The sequence below is a fragment of the Podarcis pityusensis genome, assembly GCF_964106645.2.
Source record: "Podarcis pityusensis genome assembly, chromosome: 8".
In the NCBI taxonomy this organism is placed as follows: Eukaryota; Metazoa; Chordata; class Lepidosauria; order Squamata; family Lacertidae; genus Podarcis; species Podarcis pityusensis.
The window spans coordinates 4,243,597-4,271,475 of record NC_138033.1 but is presented as its reverse complement, the minus strand read 5'-3'; the positions used below and the strand labels follow the sequence as shown (position 1 = coordinate 4,271,475).

The 27,879-nt window shown below is 51.6% G+C and overlaps 1 protein-coding gene across 1 annotated transcript; it reads right to left on the bottom strand.

The window, feature by feature from the left end:
• Positions 1–1,096: 1,096 nt before the first annotated feature.
• On the bottom strand, positions 1,097–27,862 carry CIPC (CLOCK interacting pacemaker; the record flags this gene model as incomplete). Its single annotated transcript, XM_081016706.1, has 6 exons — positions 1,097–2,761; positions 2,956–3,137; positions 5,788–6,007; positions 23,161–23,340; positions 26,388–26,501; positions 27,848–27,862. The coding sequence occupies 6 exons, from the start codon at positions 27,860–27,862 to the stop codon at positions 1,883–1,885; spliced, it is 1,590 nt and encodes a 529-aa protein (XP_080872832.1). The 3' UTR covers positions 1,097–1,882.
• Positions 27,863–27,879: the final 17 nt, after the last annotated feature.

Below are 27,879 nucleotides of genomic sequence, written 5' to 3'. Positions count from 1 at the left end.
CTCCACCTGCATTACATTTGGCGGCCTGGAGGCAAACTGGACTCAAAAGGCCTCAGGGCTAGCAAAAGCCTATGAGTAAAAAGAGTGAGGTGAGCAAAATTAAAATCAAAGATACAGAAGCAAATTCTAACACTGAGCATAATTTTTGGTTTGCTTATTGTAGGAGCTCTTGGTGTGACTGAAGATCTTTTCCCACTCCAACCCCTTCTAAGATGTTTCCCTATGAGTTCTTTGATGCTTAGTCAGGGAGCTACTGTGACGAAAGCTCTTGTCACACTACAGTCATACCTCATGTTGCGTCCGCTTCAGGTTATGTGTTTTCGTGTTGCGTCCCGTGGCAACCCAGAAGTACCGGAACGGGTTACTTCCAGGTTTCGCTGCTTGCGCATGCGCAGAAGCATTGAATTGCACCATGCACATGCACAGACGCAGCACTTTGGCTTGCGTCAGTTCCATGTTACGGACGGGCCTCCAGAACAGATCCCATCCATAACACGAGGTTCCACTGTACACCAAACATTTGTAAGGTTTGTTCTTTGTGTGAGTTACTTTATGTCTAGAGAGGTGACTACTCCGAATGAAGCTCTTTCCACACTGCAAACATTTAAAAGGTTTTATGATGCCATAAAATCGTAGTTTCCACATGTTGTTTTGGAAATTGTGAATTGTGTAGGTTCACCTTCAAATGCAAACTGGATCCGGTATCTTCTTGCTAAATCAGGCATCCAGCCTTGATAACGCAGGCATGCTTTTCCTCAGACCGAAATAAAGCTGACTGGTGCAGTGGCTGAAGAAATCCACAACACACTATTTGCATTCGATTTCAATCACATTAGGCATCAAACAAATGAAGGTGAAGACAGAAATGGAAATAGTCCCCATTTGTTTTCTTTGCAACATCCACTGGCAAAGGGAGAGGGAAGAAATCCAGCGTCTTACCCTCCCGCCATCCCATTTCACTAGAGAGACTGCCAGGCTTCCATGGGTCCTGACCTAGAGGAAAGCCCCCAAAGGGGCAAACTCTTTCTCACCACAAACAGCAATGGAAAGAGGCGGGGTGACCTTTTACAGTTAATAACACACCAGATTATCATCATCACCATCATCATTTCTTTATTATTATTGGACCATCTTCTGTCGGCAGCAGAGCAAAACAAGCTTTTAGTGAGGCAGAACTCCTAACGGGGCAGAATGTCGCTCGCTAGACCCTTCAGTCTGAGCATCATTGAATCGCTTCCCCCAAAACCAGAAAATGGGTGAGCGGAGGCTATTCTGTCAAGACGGAAACAGACTCCTTTTGTAGCAAAGGAGCAACTTAGTGTGCAGGAGAGAGCGCTCCTTACCAGGGAGGCATGAGTTAAAATACACTTCCTTAGACGGGCCTTGGCCACATTGCTCTCTCCATCTTCCTCTCAGGGCTGGCTGTTTCAAATATTAAAACATTTGCTGCTCCGAAATCCCAGCTGAGAGCAAATGGGATGAATCAATACAAAAGCAGCTGCACCCTTCTGTGCCGGCTGCCCAAGGCCTCGCCCTGTCGGCCTCTAGGAACACAATTCCTCTGCTATTTCAATCCTAAACTGGGCCAGCAGAGCCCGGCCCAACCCAATTCCCCATGCTGAGATTATTTTATCGGAGTCCAAAAATTATCTCAGGAACCCTCCACAAGCGCACAGCAGGCTTCAACAGCCAACAAACCCACTGAAAGGTCAGCAGTCCAGTCAGGAGGGGCCGAATCTGGCCTTCCACACTGGCCTCTTCAGCCTCACCAACGGCAAGAGGCTGGGGATGCTGAGGGCTTGGAGGCCAAGACACAAATTCTTGCGAAGAGGTTTTCTTCCAGAGCAACACCCTTCCAGCCCAGGGCATGATGGCAGAGGAGCTAAGGCAGCGCCACGTGCTCTGAAGTGTCCGGCGTGGGCGACAGGTTCATGGGCGAGCTGGGCAGCGGCTCCCCGGCGGTCTCCGTGGTGGGGCCTGTGGGCTCGGCCGCCGGCCTCTGCTGCCAGGCGTGTGCGTAAGAGGATCTGGCCCCCTTTTTGGCCCAGTAGCTGGCAGAGCGGTCCATGGCCTCCTGGAGGCGGGCCCAGGCGCGGAAGTCATTGCTCTGGACGGCCTCGCACAGGAGCTGGGCGTGCTCTCGCAGCTCGGCCAGCTCCCACTGGGTGCTGTTGTTCTGCCGGATCAGCTCCTTGGTCCTCAACGTGATGCCCAGCAAGCCTGACTTCCGCAGGACCTCCACTGTGTTGTGGAAGCGGCGCTGCTTCCCCGAGCTGCTGCAGCCCAGCTTTTTGGAGGCTCTGGAGATCATCCTGCCCTCAGCCGAGTCCAGTCCCGTGGAGGAGGACACCGTGTTCTGGGAAAGCACCTCTGGGCCGAGGAGATGTCCGGAGGAAGCGGCGGGCGCTTCCTTGCGCTGCTTCTCCCTGCTGCCTTTCGGGGCGGCAGCTTCGGAAGACGACACCCAGGCCTCCTCCAGGCAGAAGCGTTTGTTCTTACTGGCCCCTCCTGCCGGGGTGGACCCTCCCAGGACCTTGGCCTGCGGGTCACAGCCCGGGTGAGGAGCGATTTTGGGGTAGGTGCTGAGGATGGGGAGGTAGGCAGCGCCCTTGGTGGGAGACTTCTGGCCGGGAAGCAGCGGCTTCAAGGGTCCCGATGGCGGCTGGATCAAGAGAACATGGGTGGGAGAGCCCTGGGTGCTGCTGAGAGGGTGCTGGCCATTCCAGGCCAAGAGCTGGGTGGCAGGGGAGGCTGCGTGGGGCTGCAAGGAGGAAGAGCAGAGAACAAAAAGTCAGAGAAAAAGGCCACCGGGTGGATGAAACTCCGTCCCTCCCCGTAATCCACTGGGGGCTCCCGTGACTTGCACACCCCTCGGGGCAGGGACCTTCCCTCCTGTACTTTGCAAAGCGGACCACGGCGATGAGTGGGCCGCGCCTGGGAGCGAAAAGGGGCTACCTGTTTGAGGATAATGTTTTTGACGATGTAAACAGGGGTGAGGCCAGGGAAGGCGCCGCCCGCAAGCCCCCCGTGCCCTTTCTGCGCCGCCCGCTGCAACGTGCCCCCCTGGCGCAATGGGTAGGCAGGCTGGTCCTCTGCGTCTGTCTGCTCCACCGCGCTCAGGTGCTCCGAGCTCTCGTCTGCCAAAGAGGGATGGGGGAGAGGAGGGGTTAAGGCAGTCAGGAAGGGAAAAGCAGGACAATCAGTAAACCCTCAGCAGCAGCCAGCAGCCCTTCCTCATTCCCTCACCCAGGAGCCCCTGACCCCTGCCTGATGAAGCACCTGCGTTAACCCCCAAGGAGGGAGAACGGAGGACGGCTTTGCCAGAGATTAGACGGGTGCCTCTCCTCCAATCTAAACCAGGCAGAAACGTATCTGAGAACCAGTGTGGTGCAGTGGTTAGAGTGCCGGACTAGGACTCGAGAGACCAGGGTTCGAATCCCCACTCAGCCATGAAGCCTTGGGCCAGTCACTGCCTCTTAGCCTAAACCACCTCGCAGGGTTGTTGTTGTGGGGGCTGAATGGGGAACCATGTGCACCACCTTGGGCTCCTCGGTGGGGAAGATGCGATGTAAATGTAAGAAATAAATAAAATAAAATCCAGTGCTACATTATACAGTGGTACCTCAGGTTACATACGCTTCAGGTTACATGCGCTTCAGGTTACAGACTCCGCTAACCCAGAAATAGTGCTTCGGGTTAAGAAGTTTGCTTCAGAATGAGAACAGAAATCGTGCTCCGGTGGCGCGGCAGCAGCAGGAGGCCCCATTAGCTAAAGTGGTGCTTCAGGTTAAGAGCAGTTTCAGGTTAAGAACGGACCTCCGGAACGAATTAAGTACTTAACCCAAGGTACCACTGTAAAGGGAGTCGACAGACCGGAATGCCAAATATAAGACTTTGACAGTTCACATCCTCATCTCCATTTACCCAGGTGGGATTGCTCTGACTTAAGGAGACTGCCAATCTAGGAGCGTCTTAAGTATGAAACTCTCTTGTGAGCAGAGGTTATCCCTTCAAATATTGTTACACCAACCTCTGAGACTGAAAAGAACCGCTCTTCTTAGCAATGCACCAAGCTGCGAAAGGAAACCTGTGATCTGCAGGGTGAACCTGCTCAACAACCTAGTTGACCCACAAGATGTGTATTTTTAAAAAAAAAACTTCAACCAGTTGTAGCTGCACTTGTGTGGTTTATGCAAAACGTTGGTCAGACAACAAAAGCTTTGGAAAGGGTGCAACACAGAAGACCCATGAATAGAACCCATAATTGCAGGTCATGGTGCTTGGTGTCACGACTTTGAAATCAATCTCCGAAGTCGCTTGCTCTCTCTTTTTCTCGACAGCGGCACCTTCTCAGGTCGGTGTTGCAGGATGACAAGGAAATCCTTCGCCCCCTTCTCAAGTAAGTATCAGCTGATGTTAACATGAACTAACAATCCCCTCTCAAATTATCCAGCTTCCTCTCCGTAGAAGCAGGCCATCGCATAACCAAACCATATTTCCAGGGTGACATTCATTCCGGGGCCTGTCTCTGGCTGCCCTCTTTCTGCACGTGCTCAGGCTGAGATGTGCTGGTGGGAGCCACATACAAATGTAGCTTTGGAACTCCCTGCCTCATGAAATCAGGCAGGTGCCTTCACGGTGCTCTTTTTGGTACCTGCTAAAAACCTTCTCACCTGGGCAAGCCTAACTAGATGAGAGTTCCAATCTGTTTTTACCGTTATTTTAACTTTTTGAAAAGTTATAAATTGTTGTTGCCGTTTCTTTTTCTTGGTGACAAGTATACTGCTTTATCTTTTCTTGTAAACCGCTTTAAGGTTTGTTTGTACGATATACGATATTTTTATTGTCAATGTCCCATACAGAACAATGAAACTGGAAATCTACATAAAACATTCAAAAACCCCTAAAAACTCTGAAACCCCATTTTAAAATACAATATACTATTGTTGTTGTTGTTGTTGTTTAGTCGTGTCCGACTCTTTGTGACCCAGTGGACCAGAGCACGCCAGGCACAATATACTATAGAGACTCCTTATGCTGCATTTAGAACCAGAATTGCATTTGCGTAGAAACTGTTTCTCAGGCGGCTAGTCCTGGTCTTTATAACCCTATACCTTCTTCCAGAAGGCAGAAACTGAAAGAGATCATTTCCGGGGTGCATACAGTGGTGCCTTGCAAGACGAAATTAATCCGTTCCGCGAGTCTCTTCGTCTTGCGGTTTTTTCGTCTTGTGAAGCACGGCTATTAGCGGCTATTAACGGCTTAGCGGCTATTAACGGCTTAGCGGCTTTAAGAAAAAGGAAACAAACTCGCAAGAACTCGCAAGACGTTTCGTCTTGCGAAGCAAGCCCATAGGGAAATTCGTCTTGCGGAACGACTCAAAAAACGGAAAACTCTTTCGTCTAGCGAGTTTTTCGTCTTGCGAGGCATTCGTCTTGCGGGGCACCACTGTACTATCCTGCGCTATCTCTGCACCTTACAGCACAGATTTGATCTAAGGTGGGAAGAGTGCACCCAATTATTCTCTCTGCACTCTTTACCACCCTGTATTTACACTCTCAAGCGGTGTAAAAAAAATTATAGATAAAATAAATAAAAAATGTCGGCCAAGGAAGATGCTGCCATGCTTGAGTAGCCGGTCTCTCTGCCTCCGGGCTGCAAGGAGCTAGACAAGAAGGCCTCTCGAATCCGAGTGGGGAAAGAGGCCTCCTTTTCTGGTCACACTGCAGCCCCACGGTCCCGCTCTTAGCCTGACAGCAAGGGGGCAACCACTGGGAGGGTCTGTACCTGAAAATCCAGAGTCCTTCTCCCCTTCGCTCGCAGGAGGGCGAGGCCTCCTGCCAGAGCCTCTCGTCATCGTGGGTTTAGACTGCTCCGTGTGGCCCTCAGAATCGGGGCTGCCTGCCTTCAGGGACCCAGGCAGGGCGGTCTTCTCCTTCCCAGGCTTAGAAGGGTGCACAAGAGGAGAGGTCTTGTCCGAAGGCATGGCTGAGACTCTCCTGGGTTCCTGAGGGGCAGAGAGACAAAAGCAGGGTGTTAGTGGAACAGGAGAACTTAGCATCGTAGAACTGTCGAGTTGGAACGGACCCCAAGGGTCATCCAGTCCAAGCCCTGCCACGAATCCCTGACAGATGACCACCTGACCTCTGCTTAGAAACCTCCAAGGAAATAGAGACCACAACCTCTCGAGGGAGTCTTTAAGGCAGGGGTCAGCAAACCTTTTCAGCAGGGGGCCAGTCCACTGTCCCTCAGACCTTGTAGGGGGGCGGACTATTTTTTTGGGGGGGGGGGGATGAACGAATTCCTATGCCCCACAAATAACCCAGAGGTGCATTTTAAATAAAAGGACACATTCTACTCATGTAAAAACACGCTGATTCCCGGACTGTCCATGGGCTGGATTTAGAAGGCGACTGGGCCGGATCCGGCCCCCGGGCCTTAGTTTGCCTACCCATGCTTTAGGGATCTGCAGATTCACTAACCGTGGGGAAACCACCAGCCTTATTCTTTAAAGAAGAAGAAACTAGTCATACCTTGGGATAAATGTGCTTCAGGTGGAGCGTTTTCAGGTTACGCTCCGCGGCGACCCGGAAGTAACGCACTCACCGCTTGCACATGCGCAGATGCTCAAAATGACATCACACGCATGCGTTGTAGCGGCGGATCGCAACTCGCGCAGTCATGGGTTACGTTCTACTTAGGATGCAGACGGGCTCCGGAACAGATCCCGTTCGCATCCAGAGGTACCACTGTAGGTTGGAAAACTTAAGAAGAACTCTGGTGCAGGATCAGGCCAAAGGGAGCCCATCTAGTCCAGCATCCTGTTCTCACAGTGGCCAATCAGATGCCCATTGTGGGAAGCCAGCAGGCAGGATCTGAGCACAAAAGTAACTCTCCCCTCCTGTGGTTTTCTGCAACTGGTCTTCAGAGCAGAGCCACCCTAGCTAGTAGCCATCAATAGCCCTCTCCTCCTCCATGAATTTGTCCAATCCTCTTTTAAAGTCATCTAGACTGGTGGCCACGGCTGCCTCCTGTGGCAGGGAGTTCCATAGTGTAACTTTGTGAGGAGGAGGAGGTCAATGCAGTGCTTGGCACTTAAAAGCTGGGAGAGTGCATGTGCTCCCAGGACCAAACACTCCTCGAATCACAGAACGGTGTCGTCAGGAGGGAACTCAGGGGTCATCCAGCCCAACCCCTTTGCACACGGAAGATCTGCACGATGGGGGAAGTGACCGTGCTGGATGCCTTTGGCTCCCCACGATTTCCCCCCTACTGACAGGTTTCATTTTGTACGGAGGAACAAGCTGTCACGAAAGGCCTTCCAGAAACAGGCTTCCTCACTTCCTTCTCTGCTGTCTTGGGAGAAAGAGGTCAGAGGGAGAAATCAATAGCGGCTTCTGCTGCTGCCAAGAAAGTGTGGCAGGAGGCAAAGGGGGGGGGGAGTTCATTGTTCCCCTTGCTTGCAGACAGGCCAGAACAGGCTGAAACTGGGAGGGAGGAGAATTCAGATAAGCGTCAGGACTACAGTAGACAAACAGGCTTAGCCTTTACTCATTATTCTTTCCTCCAAGGAACCCAATGCATTGAACTTTGTTCTCCATCCTGTAAACACCACAATCTTTAAGCTCACAACAGTCCTGCGAGGTAAGCTGGCCTAAGAGGCAGGGAGGTGGTGCCCGGTGACCTCCAGGGCTAAATGGAAGCAGCGTGGCATAGTGGCTAGGATGGCGGGAGTAGAGACCAGGGTTCAGATCCCTGACTCGGCCATATGCTCACCGGGATTGTCACTTGCTCGCGGCTGGACCTACCTCACAGGGTTGTCGCATTTGTGATGGTTTAAAGGGCAAGGGGGAGGAGAACCATGCAAATGGCAAGTAAATAATCATGGCTCGCTTAATTGGTAGAGCATGAGACTCATAATAATAATAATAATGATCATAATAATAATAATTTATTTATACCCCGCCCATCTGGCTGGGCTTCCCCAGCCACTTTGGGCGGCTTTCAACACAATATTAAAATACAGTAATGCATCAAACATTAAAAGCTTCCCTAAACAGGGCTGCCTTCAGATGTCTTCGAAAAGTCTGGTACAGTGGTACTTCAGGTTACATACGCTTCAGGTTACAGACTCCACTAACCCAGAAATAGTGCTTCAGGTTAAGAAGTTTGCTTCGGGATGAGAACAGAAATCGTGCTCCAGCGGCACGGCGGCAGCAGGAGGCCCCATTAGCTAAAGTGGTGTTTCAGGTTAAGAACAGTTTCAGGTTAAGTACGGACCTCCGGAACGAATTAAGTACTTAACCTGAGGTACCACTGCAGTTGTTTTTCTCTTTGACATCTGGTGGGAGGGCGTTCCACAGGGCGGGTGCCACCACCGAGAAGGCCCTCTGCCTGGTTCCCTGTAACTTGGCTTCTCGCAGGGAGGGAACGGCCAGAAGGCCCTTGGAGCTGGACCTCAGTGTCCAGGCAGAACGATGGGGGTGGAGATGCTCCTTCAGGTATCCTGGGCCGAGGCCGTTTAGGGCTTTCAAGGTCAGCACCAACACTTTGAATTGTGCTCGGAAACGTCCTGGGAGCCACTGTAGGTATTTCAAGATGGGTGTTATGTGGTCTTGGCGGCCGCTCCCAGTCCCCAGTCTAGCTGCCGCATTCTCAGGGCTGTGGGTTGGGCAAAATATTCCTGACTTGCAGGTTCGAGGAGATGAGCCTCGTGGTCCCTTCCAACTCCGCAACACGGTGACTCTTGAGGAGGCCCACGAGGCATTTGGCTGCTGCCTCGACTCCCTTTGCAGGATGAGCACGGCAACCTGGTTTTAGCAGGAGCACTCTATGCATGAGAATGTGCGTCTGTGCAAAGTTCCACCTTGCCAGCGCCAGCGAGGGAGGGAGGGGGTGGCGGGGCACACGGCCCGCAATGTGTCTGCCTCCTCCTCCGCCTCTTGCCTTGCCATGTGCTCGAGGACACGCGGAAGGAAGGGCCAGGCGGCAGAAAACCGAAAGCGGGAGCAGGCTGCAGATTAGAAGCAGCTGCTCTGCCCTGCTCCTCCTGCACTGAAACAGGGAGGGCTAGCTATTACATAACAAGGAGGCTGCTGCTGCTGCTGCTGCTGCTGCTCCAGAGCCTCACACCTAGCTGGGCGGATGCTTTCTGGGGCTTGGCCACCCAGCCTCGTCTTGCTTGCGTAGGGAGCACGCAGCTGAGAACGTGGGGAAGAGCCTGGCTGCTGGGTCAGGGCCCATCCTGCCCAGCGTCCTGGTCTCGCAGTGGCCAAACAACCTCAAGAAGTGGCAAGTCCAGGTAGACTGCCTCTGGACCTGGAAGCTCCATAAGAAGAGCCCGGCTGATGATCAGGCCAGCGATCCACCTAATCCAGCGTCCTGCTCTTGCAGTGGCTGACCGGATGCCCCTATTGGGAAACCTGCAAGCAGGATCCGGGCCCAAAAGGGAGTGCCACAGGTTCAATCGACGCAGGAGAATGTTCCTGGCTAGCAATGTGAAATGAAGGGTTCCTCTGGGCCTTGGGGGGGCGGTCATGGGCACATTTTAAATTTTCTTTTTCTTTTTAAAATATTTTCATTAAACAATTTCAACCTAACAAATTACCAGTCCAAATTATCAATTACATTATTTCCCCCCCTTCCCCCCCATCCCTCCCTCTCCCCCCCCCACCCCGGACTTTCCTCAGCTCCCCTCTCTGGTTTCTTTGCACATACAGTATTGTTCTCTGCATGCTATAAAATTGTACATATCCTTGCCTTATCTATCATGCGTTCAACTAATAAATTTGTGGGTGTTTATTCAAAACCTGCCAAGGAGTCCAGATCATTTTGTTGTCATTTTAAGTAATTTGTAAAAAGTTCCCATTCTTCCTTGAAGTCACAATTGTCTTCGTGTTATAAAGGTAAAGGGACCCCTGACCATTAGGTCCAGTCGTGGCTGACTCTGGGGTTGCCGCGCTCATCTCGCTTTACTGGCCAAGGGAGCCGGTGTACAGCTTCCGGGTCATGTGGCCAGCAGGACTAAGCCGCTTCTGGCGAGCCAGAGCAGTGCACGGAAACGCCGTTTACCTTCCCGCTGGAGTGGTACCTATTTATCTACTTGCACTCTGACGTGCTTTCAAACTGCTAGGTTGGCAGGAGCAGGGACTGAGCAACGGGAGCTCACCCCGTAGCGGGGATTCGAACCGCCGACCTTCTGATCGGCAAGCCCTAGGCTCTGTGGTTTAACCCACAGCGCCACCAGCGTCCCTGCTTTGTCTTAGACATGTGGAATTCTACAGCTGGAAGGGACCTCTGAGGGGCATCTAGTCCAAACCCTGCAATGCTAAAATCACAGCTAAAGCATCCGCGGCAGACCGCCCTCCAACCTCTGCTTAAAAACCTCCACGCTTCCAAGGTAGTCTGTCCCACTCTTGAACGGCTCTTACAGTTTTTACTAATGTTCCATCAGAATCTCCTTTCTGGACATTTTAATCCCTCGGTTCAGGTCACGCCCTCCCGAGCAGCAGAAAACAAGCGTGATCCAAATTCCATGTGACAGCCCTTCAGATGCCTATCTTCTCTCCGTCTCCTCCCCTACAGGGATCCGAAGGTGGCTATCATATATCTAAAGGGTTGTCACATGCAAGACGGTTCCTAACACAATAGGGAACTTTGTTTCAGAGGACGCAAACACAGCAACATCCAGCAGCCACAAACGCATGCAAGCATTCACACATTCGGCACATTTAAGAAGGGGATTTGTGCAGGTGAATGCGCAAGGGATCTTGCTCACAAGTTTTCCTTGCACACTTAAGAGAGGCAGTGCCGCATAGTGGTCAGAGCGCTGGACTCTTGACCTGGTAGAGACCAGGATTCAAATCTGACTCGGCCTTGAATAATTTGTTTCAGCATTTTGTCTTTTGTACGCATTAATGTGTGGTTGTTTGCTTTCCTTGCTTTTACCGTTTTACCTTTTTTTAAACTGGTTTGAGGTTTTTTTGTTTTGCTTTTAAAAATGTCAGTCCGTGTATAAGCTTTATAAAACGAAGAATAAATAAATTAAGCCAAGTCACTGGGCGACCCTGGGCCACTGTCCCTGCCTCCCAGTCTAACATACCACACAAGGTTGTTGTGGGGAGAAAACCCATGTTTTACCACCTTGAGCTCCTTGTAGAAAAAGGTGGGATAGAAACACAATCAATAAATAAAGAGAATCTCAGAGAGGAATCAGAAGAAGGGGAAGAAGACACTTCCCCACCGCAGATAGCGATTCATAGAATCACAGAACTGAGGGGAGGGGAGGGGGGGTTGGAAGGGGACCCCCAACGGTCATCTAGTCCAACCCCCTGCCATACAGGAATCACAGGGTTCACGCTGGACTCGAGTTGCATGCAATCCTGGCACTGGTAGCCGGTAGGACAGCTTTCCCCAGCGCACGTCAAAACTGCTTCTAAGTGGCACCTCCGTTAAATTTGCCTACATCCATCCAGCCCGCCCACCCTGCAGTGTTGCACCAATACTTTATTACTAATGAATTAATTAATCTGTGTGGCCAAAGATACAACAACAATAAAACAACAACAACAACAACAAAAAGAAAGCGTTGCACAGTTAAAATAACTATGCATTCTCTCAAATAAAAAATTGCTCTCCTGAAGGATTTAACTTTTCGAGCTCCTACAAAGTCCTACACCACTTAGGTCGAAGCTGCCTGAAATACCCTATTCCCACATAGGAACCTTGCCCGGGTTTGGGGATCTTTGCGGGAGGCCCTTCTCTCAGCCCCCGCACCTTCTCAGGTCCCCTTGGTGGGGATGCAGGATACGGCCTTCTCGGTGGTGGCTGCTCCCAAGCACCTTCCAAGAGAAGTTAGACCGGCTTCTGCCGGCAGGTGAAAACTCTTTTATTCCAAGAGGCCTTGAATGGACTGGTTTGAGTGAAAGGGCTGGTGCTGTGCCGTTTTTTGGGTGGCTTTTAGAAGACACCTGAAGGCCGCCCTGTTCAGTTATTAAGGGTTGATGTTTCAGCGTGTTTTTAATATTTTGTTGGGAGCTGCCCAACCCAGTCAGATGGGCAGAATATTATTATTATTATTATTATTATTATTATTATTATTATTTCTTGCAATTATATTTTCATAGAATTGGAAAGGGACCCCAAGGGCCATCTAGTCCAACCCCTTGCAATGCCACTTCCATATATTTTATATGTGCATATTACAGTATTTATATATTAAACACAGAGTTTTAATTGCATTAATGTTTAATTGGGTTTTTTAAATGATTTTTATTCTATCTCTATGTTTTTAGCTCCTCTTATTTTATTCGTAAGCCGCCTTGAGTCCCTGTCAGGGCGAAAAGCAAGGTAGGTAGGTAGGTATAAATAAATAAATAAATAAAACGGAGGAAAGTGAATAATCAAGTACCCTGTAAGCTGAGAGAATTAAATCTTTGAGCAAGGCTGCCCTTAAGTCCTTGTAGATGGAGGCAGCCCTGTTTAGGGAAGTTTTGAATGACTGGTGTTTTAACATATTTTTTATTATTATTTTTAGTTACAACTTTGTAACATGCAGAAAACAGCAGTCTCAGAGAAACCAAAGACTGGAACTGAGGGAAGTCGGGGGGGGGGGTTGTGGGGGGGGAGGGAGGAAAAATGTGGGGGGGGAAACAAGGATGATATGTTTTTGGATAATATGTCTTGTTTTAATTTTGAATAAAAAAACTAAAAAAAAAAGTATTTTTTAATCTTTTGTTGGAAGCCACCCAGAGTGGCTGGGGAAACCCAGCCAGATGGGTCGGGTAAAAATAATAAATTATTACCATTATTATTATTATTATTATTATTCAAACAACTACGTCCTCAGGCACTTATTCCGCCCCCTTTCCTGCAGAATTCAACCACAATATGGGCTTTTTCTCAAGTGGGGAGCGTGCTCCTTCCTCCTCCTCCTCCCTCCAGTCCACATGCTTCCTCTTGCCACACGCAGCAGCCAAGGGTTCCTCGCCAGCCACAGTCAGCTGGCCAGCCATGTGCTTTTGTTTACACCCCGCCCAGACTGGGGGGGGGGGGGGCAGGAGAGAGGCAGGCTCAATTACTACGTTTTTCCGAGCAGAGCCAAAGATTACGCAATGGTGTACAGCGTGTTCCCAGTACACAGAGACCCACACGCACCTCGCGTATAGGCATGCGTCCCTGTCCCCACCCCCCACTGCCGCCGCCTTCCTTGGGGGAAGGGAGGGACAGTGGCGTAGCGTGGGTTGTCAGCACCCGGGGCAAGGCAAGTAATTTGCACCCCCTAACCCGTGGATTTGCGCCCCATAACCAGTGGATTTGCGCCCCCTAACCCTAACCCCCAGATGTTGCGCCCGGTGCGGCCGGCCCCCCCTGCACCCCCCACGCTACGCCACTGGGGAGGGAGGCTGCACTCTGTGGGGCTCAGCCTCTGCCCCACCCCTGCCACAGCGCCACAGTTATAATTTTATGGATCCGGCCAGGGTGGAGGCGTGTCGCAGAACTGCAGAGCTGGGAAGGGACCATAACTTTTCCCTTTTCTTGCGAGGAATCCTATTCGGAATAAGGGAATTTCCCTTTAAAAAAGGGGAAAGTTGGCAGCTATGGAAGGGACCCCCAAGAGTCATCTAGTCCAACCCCTTTGCAATGCAGGAAAGCGGCAGCTGATGTAGGCAGGTGTGCGCGCTCAGGTTGTTCCCTGCAGGGCAGGCGGAAACCCTGGTCCAAAACCGCCGGGGCAGACCTCCCAGACGGTTCCGCCTCTTCTGCCTTGCACCCCCCACCACCACCACCTTAAAAAGCAAAATTCACCCGCTGCCCACAAGCCAAGGGTGTGCTCCCATACTCTCGCCCCCTGTGGCGTTCTGGGAACTGTGCCACAATTCCGGGGCGCCAAGAACGAGGTCGCACCTAAATTGTGGGGATGATGAATTAGGCAGGTGCACAGAAACCTGGCACAGAACCACCCCATTGTCCGTCTGACAAAAGAAATGGCGGTAAGAACGCCCTACCCGGAGCTTCCATACATCTCCAAGCTTCTAGGAGGAAAAAAATCAGGAAAGGTAGTGTGGTGTAATGGTTAGAGCGCCGGAATAAGACTTGGGAAAGCGGGGTTCGAATCCCCCTACTCAGGCATGAAGCTCACTGGGTGTGACCATGTGGCCCTAGCCTAGCTCACAGGGTTGTTGTTGCGGGGTTTAAATGATGTGGGGGAGAGGAATGGGTGCCCCCCTTGGGCTCCTAGGAGGTAATAAAAGCTGGCATATAAATGCAAGCAATAAAATAAAAAATCAGTGGGCGACGCAGAGATCTGGGGGTCAGCCGGGAAGATGCGCGTGTCTGGGTGCCCCCCCCCCCCAAAAAAATTCCCAAAAGCCGCAGTGAGAATGAGATGTCGAAGACGGAACGAGGCATGCCCACGACGCCAGCCGTACCCAAAGGTCCACCATTGATATATCGCAACCCCACAAGCCGCCAGCCTCCCCTCCTTCGCTCGAGGGAGCCCCACATACCTGCTCGGCACTCACCCTTCCGACTTTGCCGTCCGAAATCCCTACCTCAAAGGCTTCCTCTCTCCATCATCTGTGGCGAGGGCTCAGCTCCCCTCTCCAGCCAAGCCGGGGAGAAAATAACCTTTCCGCCATAACTGGACGTGCGGGGATGTGTCTAGGGGCAGGGCCGTCTGATCTGCCATGGGAAAGTTGTAGGAGAGGGGAGGGGAGAGAGGCGCCCCCCCTCTCATGCGTGCTTGCACATGGGGGGGTGGGAGGCAGAGACTCCGCTGTCTATATATGGACACAGCTTAGAAGCGCGGCGTCACATGGAGCAGCACACACATGAGGCGCAGCTGGAGGAAGGGAAAGAGAGAGCGCGCTCCATTCATCATCTTCTCCCCACGCACCCTTGCCACACCTCCCTCCCACCCAGGCAAGGGGAGCAGGAGGCAGGCAGAACTAAATCTGGATCAGGCATGAGACACGGGCAGACAAAGGGAGAGTCCCCCTTCCCTCCTGACAGGGAAGGCGGACGCATCTTCCGGCTTTCGCTTCCGGTCCCAACAGTTTTGTGTTGTTCCAGGAGCACAAAAAATAAAATAGTTTGGAAGACCCAGCATGGGTTTCTAAAAAACACAAGCACTGCCAAACAAGCTAGCTTCCTTGCTTCCTTCCTCTTTCTTTCCTTCCTTCCTTCCTTCTTTTTCCTTCCTTTCTTCACTCCTTCCTTCACTCCTTTTCCTTCCTTCCTTCATTTCTTCCTTCCTCTTTCTTTCCTTCCTTCCTTCCTTCCTTCCTTCCTTCCTTCCTTCCCATTCCTTCCTTCCTTCCTTCCTTCCTTCCTTCCTTCCTTCCTTCCATCCATCCTTTTTCTTCCTTCCTTCCTTCCTCCTTCCTTTCCTTTCCTTTCCTTTCCTTTCCTTCCTTTCCTTCCTTTCTTTCTGACCGAGTCGCAAGCTTGTTGGAACAGGGGAATGCTCTGGAGGAGCTGTTCCCAGGGCGGAAACAGACTCTCATGAGAGGTTTTGAGACTCTCCTGCCTTGGAGGTTTTTAAGCAGAGATCAGGTAGCCACCCGTCATGGGTGCCTCAGCTGAGATTCCTGCATTGCAGGGGGTTGAACTAGATGACCCATGGGGGCCCTTGCAAACTCTGCAATTTGACAATTCTATGGGGAGGCACCAACGGGAAGTGAAACTCTCGATTCTCTCTCGGAAAAGCCACTGCCTGCCTCCAGGCGGAAACATCCTAACTTCTTCCATCAGGAAGCCAAGGAAGATTTGGCACGAGAAAACATGAGTCCTGCGGCACCTACAAAATTAAGCCCCCCCATCACAACACGGCGCACTGCTCTGGGGGGCGGGGAGGACCCCACTTGTGCCCCTGCCCCTTAGTTGTGATTCCTGCATTGCAAGAAGTTGGGCTAGATCAGGGCTCAGCAAACTTTTTCAGCAGGGGGCCGGTCCACTGTCCCTCAGACCTTGCAGGGGGCTGGACTATATTTGGGGGGGGGACAATGAACGAATTCCTATGCCCCACAAATAACCCAGAGATGCATTTTAAATAAAAGGACACATTCTACTCATGTAAAAACACGCTGATTCGGACCGTCTGCGGGCCGGATTTAGAAGGCAATTGGTCCTTAGTTTGCCTACCCATGGATTAGATTACTCTCAGGGTGCTTTTCCAACACTACAGTTCCAGGATTCTATTGTTCAAATCAGTGAAGCTTTTCGAAACGTCTAGTCTCAGCAGCAAACTTTCTGAAACCCTCTGGGAAACCCTCTGCGGGTGCCACTACGCAAAGGGTGCCTAGGTATAAAAAGGCAGCCAAGCAGCTTGGATTGTCTCAGCAGTGAAGGAGATGCCTTTGTTGGGGCCAGTCCCTCTTGCTGCTGGGAATTCCCAGAGAAAAGCCTGGGCCAGCTGTGCGTATCCACAGTTCCTCCAGGATCCTAAGAAGAGCCTTGTACGCAGGCTGAGACCCTACCTGCCCACGGACTGTCTCGCCAGAGTGGTGCATGCTGTAGTTATCTCCCGCTTGGACTACTGCAATGCGCTCTACGTGGGGCTACCTTTGAAGGTGACTCGGAAACTACAACTAATCCAGAATGCGGCAGCTAGACTGGTGACTGGGGGCGGCCGCCAAGACCACATAACACCGGTCTTGAAAGACCTACATTGGCTCCCAGTACGTTTCCGAGCGCAATTCAAAGTGCTGGTGTTGACCTTTAAAGCCCTAAACGGCCTCAGCCCAGTATACCTGAAGGAGCGTCTCCACCCCCATCGTTCTGCCCAGACGCTGAGGTCCAGCGCCGAGGGCCTTCCGGCGGTTCCCTCATTGCGAGAAGCAAAGCTACAGGGAACCAGGCAGAGGGCCTTCTCGGTAGTGGCGCCCGCCCTGTGGAACGCCCTCCCATCAGATGTCAAAGCGATAAATAACTACCTGACATTTAGAAGACATTTTAAGGCAGCCCTGTTCAGGGAAGTTTTTAATCTGTGATATTTTACTGTATTTTTGGTTTCTATGGAAGCCGCCCAGAGTGGCTGGGGAAACCCAGCCAGATGGGCAGGGTACAAATAATAAATTATTATTATTATTATTATTATTATTATTATTATTATTTCTGGATCAGGCCAAGCATCCTGACCAAGACACCTGTGGGAAACCTGCAATCAGGATCTGAGCGCAAGAGCCCTCTCTCCTCCTACAGGTCAGGAGGTTTACAGAATCACTGCTACCTCCTCCATCTAGCTTGGTGCCCGTGCTGCCGGAAGAAGTCCTTCCTTTTACCTGTCCTGTCCTGAAACCAGAAGTGCCAACTTGAATAAAATATTATATTATAAAATATCGGGGGTGGGAGCAGGTAAGCCCCACCCTGCATAATTGCTAACAAGACACACACCATTTGAATGGCAATGTCCATCAACCTGGGGTCGAAGGGACCTCAGCCCTTAGGAGTTGGCTCCTATGCCTGAAACTGGGAAGCAGCCCCCGGATTCGCAAAATGCAAAGCCATGCTTCAGATTCTGGGGACAGAAAGGTGTGATCTGGAGGTACGGGATGCCAAGCCCGGGCCAAGCTTGCAGCCCCCAGACCGTACAGTAGTAATAATAATAATAATAATAATAATAATATTTATACCCCGCCCATCTGGCTGGGTTTCCCCAGCCACTCTGGGCAGCTTCCAACAGAATATTAAAATTGTTGTTGTTGTTTAGTCGTTTAGTCGTGTCCGACTCTTCGTGACTCCATGGACCAGAGCACACCAGGCACTTCTGTCTTCCACTGCCTCCCGCCGTTTGGTCGAACTCATGCTGGTAGCTTCGAGAACACTATCCATCTCGAGAACACTATCCAACCATACAAAACCTATTAAACATTAAAAGCTTCCCTAAACAAGGCTGCCTTCAGATGTCTTCTAAAAGTCTGGTAGTTGTTTGTCTCTTTGACATCTGGTGGGAGGGCATTCCACAGGGCGGGTGCCACTACCGAGAAGGCCCTCTGCCTGGTTCCCTGTAACTTGGCTTCTCACAGCGAGGGAACTGCTACAAGGCCCTCGGAGCTGGACCTCAGTATCCGGGCAGAACGATGGGGGGTGAACGTCGTTGTACCCGGAATTGCTGGAGCTGCATTTTTAACGCAGTGTTTTCCCACCCCACAACAACGTGGAGAACTTTTCTGGGCTGGCCTTTCAACTTGTAAGAAGAGAAAGCACGTAGGGAACGGCACTTTGCTGCCCCGGACTATTCCTGGAGCAAGAAAGAGGATTTTGTCCTGCGAGAGCTTCTGTTAAGCTCGGTCAGCTCTGGGCCATTACCCCCCCCCCAACCCAACCCCCAGCCTAAGCGGGTGTGTGGCTACTCTTCACCAAAAGAGGCACAGTAAGCAGCCAGTTTCTGCCAGCGATTCAGCAGGAACCCAAAATCCAGGGCGATGAAAAATGCAGCGCAGAAAAAACAAGCAAAGTCTAGCCCAGCCCATTATAATGAATCCCTCATGCAGCAATTTCCATTTGCAAAGCATTTTCCTTTAACCTGTATGGAATTTGCTCCTTCCTGCAACATCATGACGCATTTCTATAATTCGCAAAAAAGGAAACTGAGGCTGATGGATGCAGCAGTGACCAGGGTCACAAAACCCAAACCACAGCAGAGGGAGAATCTGAACCCACATCTCACAAGAACTGCAAAAAAAAGAGCAAATTCAAAAAAGAGCAACACTGCTGGGTCATCCATGCAGATCAGTAAGCTAAAGGAAAAGGTGATGGTGATGCAAATTGCGGCCTAGGGACCGCCTCTCCTGGTATGCCCCGCGGGGGACCTTAAGGTCCACAAATGACAACATTTTGGAGGTCCCAGGTCGCAAGGTGGTTAGACTGGTCTCAACTAGGGCCAGGGCCTTTTCAGTACTGGCCCCAACTTGGAATGCTCTGTCACAAGAGACTAGGGCCCTGTGGGACTTGACATCTTTCCGCAGAGCCTGCAAGACAGAGCTGTTCCGCCTGGCCTTTGGTTTGGACTCAGCCTGACCCTTATGCTTCCCTCCCCTTATGGTTTTGATCTATGGGCTACTTTTAAAATGAGGCTGCATTTTAAATTGCATTTTAACCTGTATTTCAAATTGGTTGTTTTTTTCTTATTATGTTTTTACTGTAATTTTACAGATGTTAGCCGCCCTGAGCCCGGCTCTGGCCGGGGAGGGCGGGTTATAAATAATTTTTATTATTATTATTAAATATCAAATAAAGGTAAAGGGACCCCTGACCATTAGGTCCAGTCGTGACCGACTCTGGGGTTACGGCGCTCATCTCGCTTTACTGGCCGAGGGAGCCAATATCAAATACCCCAGCTTAATAGATTCCTTGAAGCAGAGGAATGGTGGCACCTCAAGCAGAGAGCTTTCCACTCAACAGAGGCCTTTCGCACATGCACTTGCCAAGTCACCAAACAGATGCCCCAAAGGGAAACCCACAAGCAGGATCCGACCACAAGAGCAACTCTCCCCTCCTGTGGTTTCCGGCAACTGGGATTCAGAAGCACCACTGCCTCTGACTGTGAAGCACAGAGCAAAGCCATTGTGGCTAGTAGCCACCAATAGCCCTCTCCTCCTCCATGAATTTGTCCAATCATCTTTTAAAGTCATCTAGGCTGGGAGCCACGGCTGCCTCCTGTGGGAGGGAGTTCCACAGATTAACTATGCAATGTACAAGGACTTCCTTTTCTTTTATCTGTCCTGAATGTGCCACGTCTTAACTAAACATGGCAACTGGCGTTGGGGATGGAGGGCTGCCAAACCCAGTGATGAGCTGGTGACGGAGCAGGTGACAACAGCCTCTTGTGACGAACTTCTTATTCCGCCCGACGATAAACATCTGTGGCCTTGCACCCAAAAGACCTCACCGCGAGAAAGGGAGAAGAGCCACGCAGGACCATTCCGATCGCACAAAGCGGCAACTCAGAATCTAGCCAAGAGTTCATGGAATCATAGATTTGCAGAGTTGAAAGGGAACCCAGCGTTCATCTAGTCCAACCCCCTGCATCGCCGAAAAGGATTGGAGCATTTGGGGTGGGGGACCCTCGTACGCATCGGGGAAAAGAGCCAACTTACAGTGGCATAAAGCTAGTTGTGCTGTTAATCAGGGCCTTGACCGATCTGGCATGGAAATCATTTTGACGGCCCCTTGAGGACACCATAGATACTGCCTGTTTGCAGCAGGCTAAGCAGGGAAATTTAAAATAGTCCTGGAGTCAACGTGAGAGCTGCCTGTCTGGTTCCCAGAACTTTCTCCAACCTCCTTCTGCTTGCCCGGGGCTCGTCCCTGCCCAAAAGCTGTCTTCTGGTTCAACTGGTTCCACTAAATAGGACCCACATGACGCAACCCTGGTTATGAGTGCGAGATCAGACACGGCAGAAGCGGCTGGAAGAGGCAGTCCTGGGCTACTGGCCCACATGGAGAGCTGGGGAAACAAGACACGGTCTGATGAATGGCTATGCATTTGGGAAGAAAAGCTCAGGGCTTCCACCAGCCCCACATGCTAAGGAAGGGTGTGGATCCTTCTATTTCGACGGGGGGGGGGGTGTGTGCTCGGGGATTGGCCATGATCCGTGCACACTCCAAAACTAAGGCGCCTGCAAAGAGAAGCGTCAACTTGCACATGTGAACTGGGCAGCACGGGTGTGACCTCACATCACCCTGAATACACACAGAGCAGATTCCCCACATTCAAAGGTAAAGGAATCAAGGGGTACACATCACCCCTTGGCAGAAGCTACAATTCCGATCCTGGTGAACTGGCTGGGGCTGATGGGAGTAAGTGCCTGGAGGGCACCAGGTGGGCAAAGGCTGGTGTAGGCACAACATACATAAACACATGCAAAACAGACCTAGGACACAAAGTACAACAGGTCTGATCCCATACTGTCAATGGCACTAAGCTCAGCAATATTCACAGGGCGCCTGTTGATTTCTTCCAACCAAGCCTTAAAGGTGCACGTAGGACAATCGGGTTGCTTGTGGCATGCGCTACTTGTGTGCCATGTTTGTCTTCCTGCCTGAGAACGTGCAAAACCGCACCTGCAGCAAGTGCAACCTGGCTGCCTTCCTGGAAAAGAAGGTAGAGCGACTTCAGTCCCACCTATTCACACTTCGAGCCACCGGGCAAGATGACGAAATTCTCACTAGACAGGAATGGACTGACCTGGAAAAGAGACGCAGGTGGGGTGCCCCTAGGGAGAAAGATCGCCCAACCCTGGAGGAATGTGACCCAAAAAGGCAAAACTGTCTGGAGCCTTGCTGTGTCTCTGGAACTACAAAACTGATTCCATGCCCTCACCTCGGACACCGGTTTTCAGCCAGAAGAGAGCAAGTACAGTAGTTTCAAACCCCAGAACAAACAAAGGTTGCAGTTCCCGCTGCTCCCCAGAAAAAGGAAGAGACATGCAGTGCTGGCAGGTGACTCCCTACTGAGGGGGGGAGAGGCAGCAGCGTGCAGAGGAAGGACTCGTGATTTCAGCTGTGTCTATACTAATGCACAGTGTATGGGAAACAAGCAAGACAAATTTGATCACTTACAGCAGGTTGGCAAATATGACCTAAAAGACATTACTGAAACCTGGTAGGATAAGACTAATGACTGGAATGTAGGAATTGAGGTGATCAAAAGAAATAGATCAAAAGGAAGGGAGGAAGAGGAGCGTTATATGTAAAGAATGTGTACACTTGTGAAGAAATCCATGACCTGGAACATGAAAAACAGATTGAGAGTATATGGGTAAAAACTGTAGGAGAAAGAATCAACACTGATCTTACTGTGGGTGTCTGATATAGACGATGCCTAACTAGAACAGGTTACCAAACATTCAAAAATGAAAGATATTGTAGTCATAGGAGACTTTGACTACCCTGATATATGTTGGAACGCAAACTCTGCCAAGAATGTAATATCCAACAAATTCCTCCATTGCCTCGCTGACAATTTCATTTCCCAGAAGGTAGAAGCAGCAACAAGGGGGTCATCTATCTTGGACCTGGTCCTCACCAACATAGAGGAACCGATCAACGAGGTGGAAGCACTGGGAACCTTGGAAGGAAGTGATCGTGTTTTCTTGGGTTTCATTATACACAAGCAAGGGTAAGATGAGTGCAGTCAGGCACGCACTCTGCACTTTCAGAAGGCTCATTTCCAAAAGCTTAAGGACAGGGGTACCAACATGAATAAAATGGGGAGGGGCAGTTAAGCAGCTGAGGGGATGCAGGTGACACCAAACTTGGGGGGGGGGGGGTAGCTAATGCCACAGACGACAGAATCAGAATTCAAAATGACCTTCACAGATTGGAGAACTGGGCCCAAAACTTACAAAATGAGTTTCAGTAGGGACAAGAGTGAGGTTCTGCACTTAGGCAAGAACAACCAGATGCACAAATATAGGATGGGGGATACCTGGCTTATTAGCAGCACATGTGGAAAGTATCTAGGGGTCTTGGTGGACCACCAGTTAAACATAAGTCAACCGTGTGATGCAGCAGCAAAAGAAGCTAATGCTATTCTAGGCTGCATCAACAGAAGTTTAGTGTCCAGATCAAGGGCCATTCGGTCCAGTCGTGACCGACTCTGGGGTTGTGGCGCTCATCTCACTTTACTGGCCGAGGGAGCCGGCGTACAGCATGACTGAGCCGCTTCTGGCGAACCAGAGCAGCACACAGAAACGCCGTTTACCTTCCCGCCGGAACGGTACCTATTTATCTATTTGTACTTTGACATGCTAGGTTGGCAGGAGCAGGGACGGGGCATTGGGAGCTCACCCCGTTGCGGGGATTCGAACTGCCGACCTTCTGACTGGCAAGTCCTAGGCTCTGTGGTTTAACCCACAGCGCCACCCGCGTAAGGGAAGTAATAGTCCCAGTCTATTCTGCCTTGGTCAGACCACACCTGGAATACTGTGTTCAATTCTGGGCACCACAATTTAAGAAAGATGTTGACAAGGTAGAATGTGGGCAGAGGAGGGTAACCAAGATGATCAAGGGTCTGGAAAGCAAGCCTGATGAGGAACGGTTGAAGGAGCTGGGTATGTTTAGCCTGGAGAAGAGACTGAGAGAAGAAAGGAGAGCCATCTTCCAATATCCCCTCATGTTGCAAGGGAGTCCATTCCACAGCTCAACAACTCTTACCCTCAAAAAGTTCTTCTTGATGTTTAGACAGAATCTCCTTTCTTGCAATCTGAATTCACTGGTCCAGGTCCTGTCTTCTGGAGCAGCAGGAAACAAGACCGCTCCAGAACTCCATCCTCCTTCCTCCCGACCTGGAAGGGTCCTGGGTTTCAGGCAGGGAGGCAGGAAAGCACAGCCACCCTGGGACAAGGACAGCAGACATTTAGCTGAGACACCTACATTGCAACGGGTTGGGCTAGATGACCCCTTGGAGTCCCTTCCAACTCTACAATTTTATAGGGTATTTTTAAAATCCATGATTCCTGCTTCCGCCCACCACCACAGAGGAGTCCTCGCAATAGGTGCCCTCACCTGCCCCTCCCTTAAGAGGTTCCCCCAGTCCTGAGCCACAAAGCGGACACTTCTCCCAGGGTTATAACCAGGAACAACCACAGAGGCCACCCACCCCTAAAAAACCCTCACAGAACACCACCATTCCCAGAGCACAGGGTGGGCAAGGGGGGCATTTAGCTGAACGGCAGTGGGGGCATCTGGGGTAGTAATAATAATAATAATAATAATAATAATAATAATAATAAATTTTATTTATACCCCGCCCTCCCCAGCCAAGACTGGGCTCAGGGCAGCTAACAAGCAAAAATAAAAACATGTTGATTAAAACACAATTTAAAAAACAAGATTAAAATACAACATTAAAACATTAGGATGCAGCCTCTTCACAGGAGGAGAAAGGACAAAGAAAGATTTGGCTGATTCTAAGCCAAAGGCCAGGTAGAACAACTCTGTCTTACTGGCTCTGCAGAAAGAAATCAGATCCCGCAGGGCCCCGGTCTCAAGAGACAGAGCGTTCCACCAGACTGGGGCCAGCGTTGAGAAGGCCCTGGCTCTGGTTGTGGCTAATCTGACTTCCTTAGGGCCCTAGACCTCTAGGGTGTTGCTGTTTATGATCCAAATTCCAGGCATCACCAGCAGCATCTCAATCCTGGAAGGACGGGCAGAAGATGAATTTGAAGGGGGTCATTTGGAAAACTGTTATTATTGGGGGAGGCAAGAGACCTAAGAGGGGATTTGACCCTGGCAACGGTCTGTCATCAGCGGTGCAAAGCCAGCAGCCCCCTTTTCTGCCCCACACTGGGAGCAGGTGGGCAGCTCATGGCACTCAAATGAAAGGGGCTCCCTAGTCCTCATGGAGGAAGGCGAATCATAGAATCAAGAGGGTGGGAACTGGGGGTCATCTAGTCCAACCCCCGGCGTTGCAGGAATCGTAACTGAAGAATCCCTGGTAGATGGCAGCCCAACCCCTGCTTAAAAACAGGCAAGGAAGGAAGGCCCACCACCTTCGGAGGGAGTCCGTGGGGCTGGGGGGGGGCTGTCAAACCAGACCCTGTAGCTCTAGTCCTCACTGAGGATGGTGAAGAAGGGGCTGTCAAATCAGAACCTTTAACCTGGAGCAGTTCTAGTCCCCAATGAGGATGGAGAGAGGCTGTCAAATGAGGGCCCACAACATGGGGTGCTTGAAGGGGGAGCCTGTCTAATCAGACTCCGTGACATGGGGTGCTTCTAGCCCTCATTGAGGATGCTGAAGGGGGGAGCATGTCAAATTAGGGCCCATGACATGGGGACAGTTCTAGCCCCCATTGATGATGATGATGTGGGGAGACTCTCTAATCATGGCCCATGACACGGGACGGTTCTAGTCCTCATTGAGGATCCTGAAGCAGGGAGCCTGTCAAATCATGGCCCATGACACAGGACGGTTCTAGCCCTCGTTGAGGATCCCTAATCATGGCCCACGACATGGGGGTGCTTCTAGCCCTCATTGAGGATGCTGAAAGGGAGAGCCTGTCAAATTATGGCCCATGACTTGGGGGTGCTTCTAGCCCTCACTGAGGATCCTGAAGCAGGGAGCCTGTCAAATTATGGCCCATGACACGGGACGGTTCTAGCCCTCATTGAGGATGCTGGAGGTGAGCTGTCAAATCAGGCCCTGCAACACGGGGGTGCTTCTAGCCCTCATTGAGGATCCTGAAGGGGGGGGGGAGCATGTCAAATTAGGGCCCATGACACGGGACGGTTCTAGCCCTCATTGAGGATGCTGGAGGTGAGCTGTCAAATCAGGCCCTGCAACACGGGGGTGCTTCTAGCCCTCATTGAGGATCCTGAAGGGGGGGGAGCATGTCAAATTAGGGCCCATGACACAGGACGGTTCTAGCCCTCGTTGAGGATCCCTAATCATGGCCCACGACATGGGGGTGCTTCTAGCCCTCATTGAGGATGCTGAAAGGGAGAGCCTGTCAAATTATGGCCCATGACTTGGGGGTGCTTCTAGCCCTCATTGAGGATCCTGAAGCAGGGAGCCTGTCAAATTATGGCCCATGACATAAGGAAGGTTCTAGCCCTCATTGAGGATGCTGGAGGTGAGCTGTCAAATCAGGCCCTGCAACACGGGGGTGCTTCTAGCCCTCATTGAGGATCCTGAAGGGGGGAGCATGTCAAATTAGGGCCCATGACACGGGACGGTTCTAGCCCCCATTGATGATGATGATGTGGGGAGACTCTCTAATCATGGCCCATGACACGGGACAGTTCTAGTCCTCATTGAGGATCCTGAAGCAGGGAGCCTGTCAAATCATGGCCCATGACACAGGACGGTTCTAGCCCTCGTTGAGGATCCCTAATCATGGCCCACGACATGGGGGTGCTTCTAGCCCTCATTGAGGATGCTGAAAGGGAGAGCCTGTCAAATTATGGCCCATGACTTGGGGGTGCTTCTAGCCCTCATTGAGGATCCTGAAGGGGGGAGCATGTCAAATTAGGGCCCATGACACGGGACGGTTCTAGCCCTCATTGAGGATGCTGGAGGTGAGCTGTCAAATCAGGCCCTGCAACACGGGGGTGCTTCTAGCCCTCATTGAGGATCCTGAAGGGGGGAGCATGTCAAATTAGGGCCCACGACACGGGACGGTTCTAGCCCTCATTGAGGATGCTGGAGGTGAGCTGTCAAATCAGGCCCTGCAACACGGGGGTGCTTCTAGCCCTCATTGAGGATCCTGAAGGGGGGAGCATGTCAAATTAGGGCCCATGACACGGGACGGTTCCAGCCCTCATTGAGGATGCTGCAGGGAGGGGGCTGTGCAATGGTGGCCCAGGCGCGGTTCTCCACCCCCCTGCAAGGCGCCCTCTTCCCCCGCGCCCTCCCCGGAGCCGGAGATGGGGGGGGTCTTTACCTGCGCCCTCCTGCCCGCTCTTTCTTCCTTCCCCGACACAAAGGTCGCGGCAGCAGCGGCGGCGGCCGTAGCCCCGCCCCCCGGCTCTGAGCGGCGGCCCCGCCAGCCAATGGGCTAGGCCCTTGCCAGGCGCCCGGGTCGCCCGGGCGGCTCCGCCAGCCACGTGCTAGGCGAGGAGCCCGGTGCGCGGGCACGTGACGGGGCGGGGACAGAACGCGGAGACATGTGCGGGGGCGGGGCCGGGCGAGGAGGCACGTGCAGGAGGGCGAGCGGCGGCGGCGGGGGGAGGGGTCTCGGCGGCGCCCCGTTCACGTGTACAGACCGTTCCGACGTTACGCGAGCGCCGACGCGTGGATTTCCCAGGCGAGGGGCGGAAGGCGTCGCCCAGCGACCACCCGCCGTAGCCTCAGGCTGCCCATTGTCCTGCCCCGACCCCGCTCCGCGCCCCTCCTTATAATCTTGCTAACCCATTCAGAGAATCGTATACAGTACGTAGCTGGAAGGGACCCAACTGGAGGGTCATCTAGTCCAACCCCGTGCAGTGCAATATTTTCGCCCAACGTGGGACTCGAACCCACGACCCCGAGGTTGATAGTCTCACGCTCCCACGACTGAGCTATTCCAGCTGTTCCTGGGTTGAAGAAAGAAGGAAGTAGGAAAAGAAAAGAAATTGCATGGCTGCAGCTCAGCCGAATGGCCAGGGTTCAAATAATAAAATTTATATTATCATTCTTATTATTTGGAATAATAACTGTGGAGTTGGAAAGGGAACCCCACGTGCCCCTGCAATATTGGCTAAAGTATTCCTAGCAAGGGGCCAGATTAATCATAATACAGTGGTACCTCAGGTTACATACGCTTCGGGTTACAGACTCCGCTAACCCAGAAATAGTGCCTCGGGTTAAGAACTTTGCTTCAGGATGAGAACAGAAATCGTGCTCCGGCGGCGCGGCAGCAGCAGGAGGCCCCATTAGCTGAAGTGGTGCTTCAGGTTAAGAACAATTTCAGGTTAAGTACGGACCTCCAGAACGAATTAAGTAAGTAACCAGAGGTACCACTGTACAAACTAATAGCAAACCTAAAAACAGCAAACTAAAACGGCAACCAAGTTTTAAAGCTTGGCAGTAGGACCCGGCAAAGACCCGGGTTCAAACCCCGCCAGTGGGAGTGCCTTTGGGGGCCCATCGCTGCCTCTTAGCCCGTCCTACCTCATAAGGTTGTTGTGAGGATAAAACAGAGGCAGGGACACCATGCTGGCACCTTGAGCTCCTTGGAGGAAAGCAGGAGGGAAATAAATCAAATAAATAGTAAAAAAAAAAAAAAAGGGAAAAAGTCGCAGAACCGGCAGCAGGGAGTAGAAACGGCCCTCAGTGAGGGTGAGGGTGCCTTCCAGAGTGCCTTGCGAAAGCGAGGAGCCACCACAGAAAAGGCTCCGTCTCCTCCCCCTTCACCCCACACACGTATTGAGGCAACATCCCTGGTCTCTCCCAGG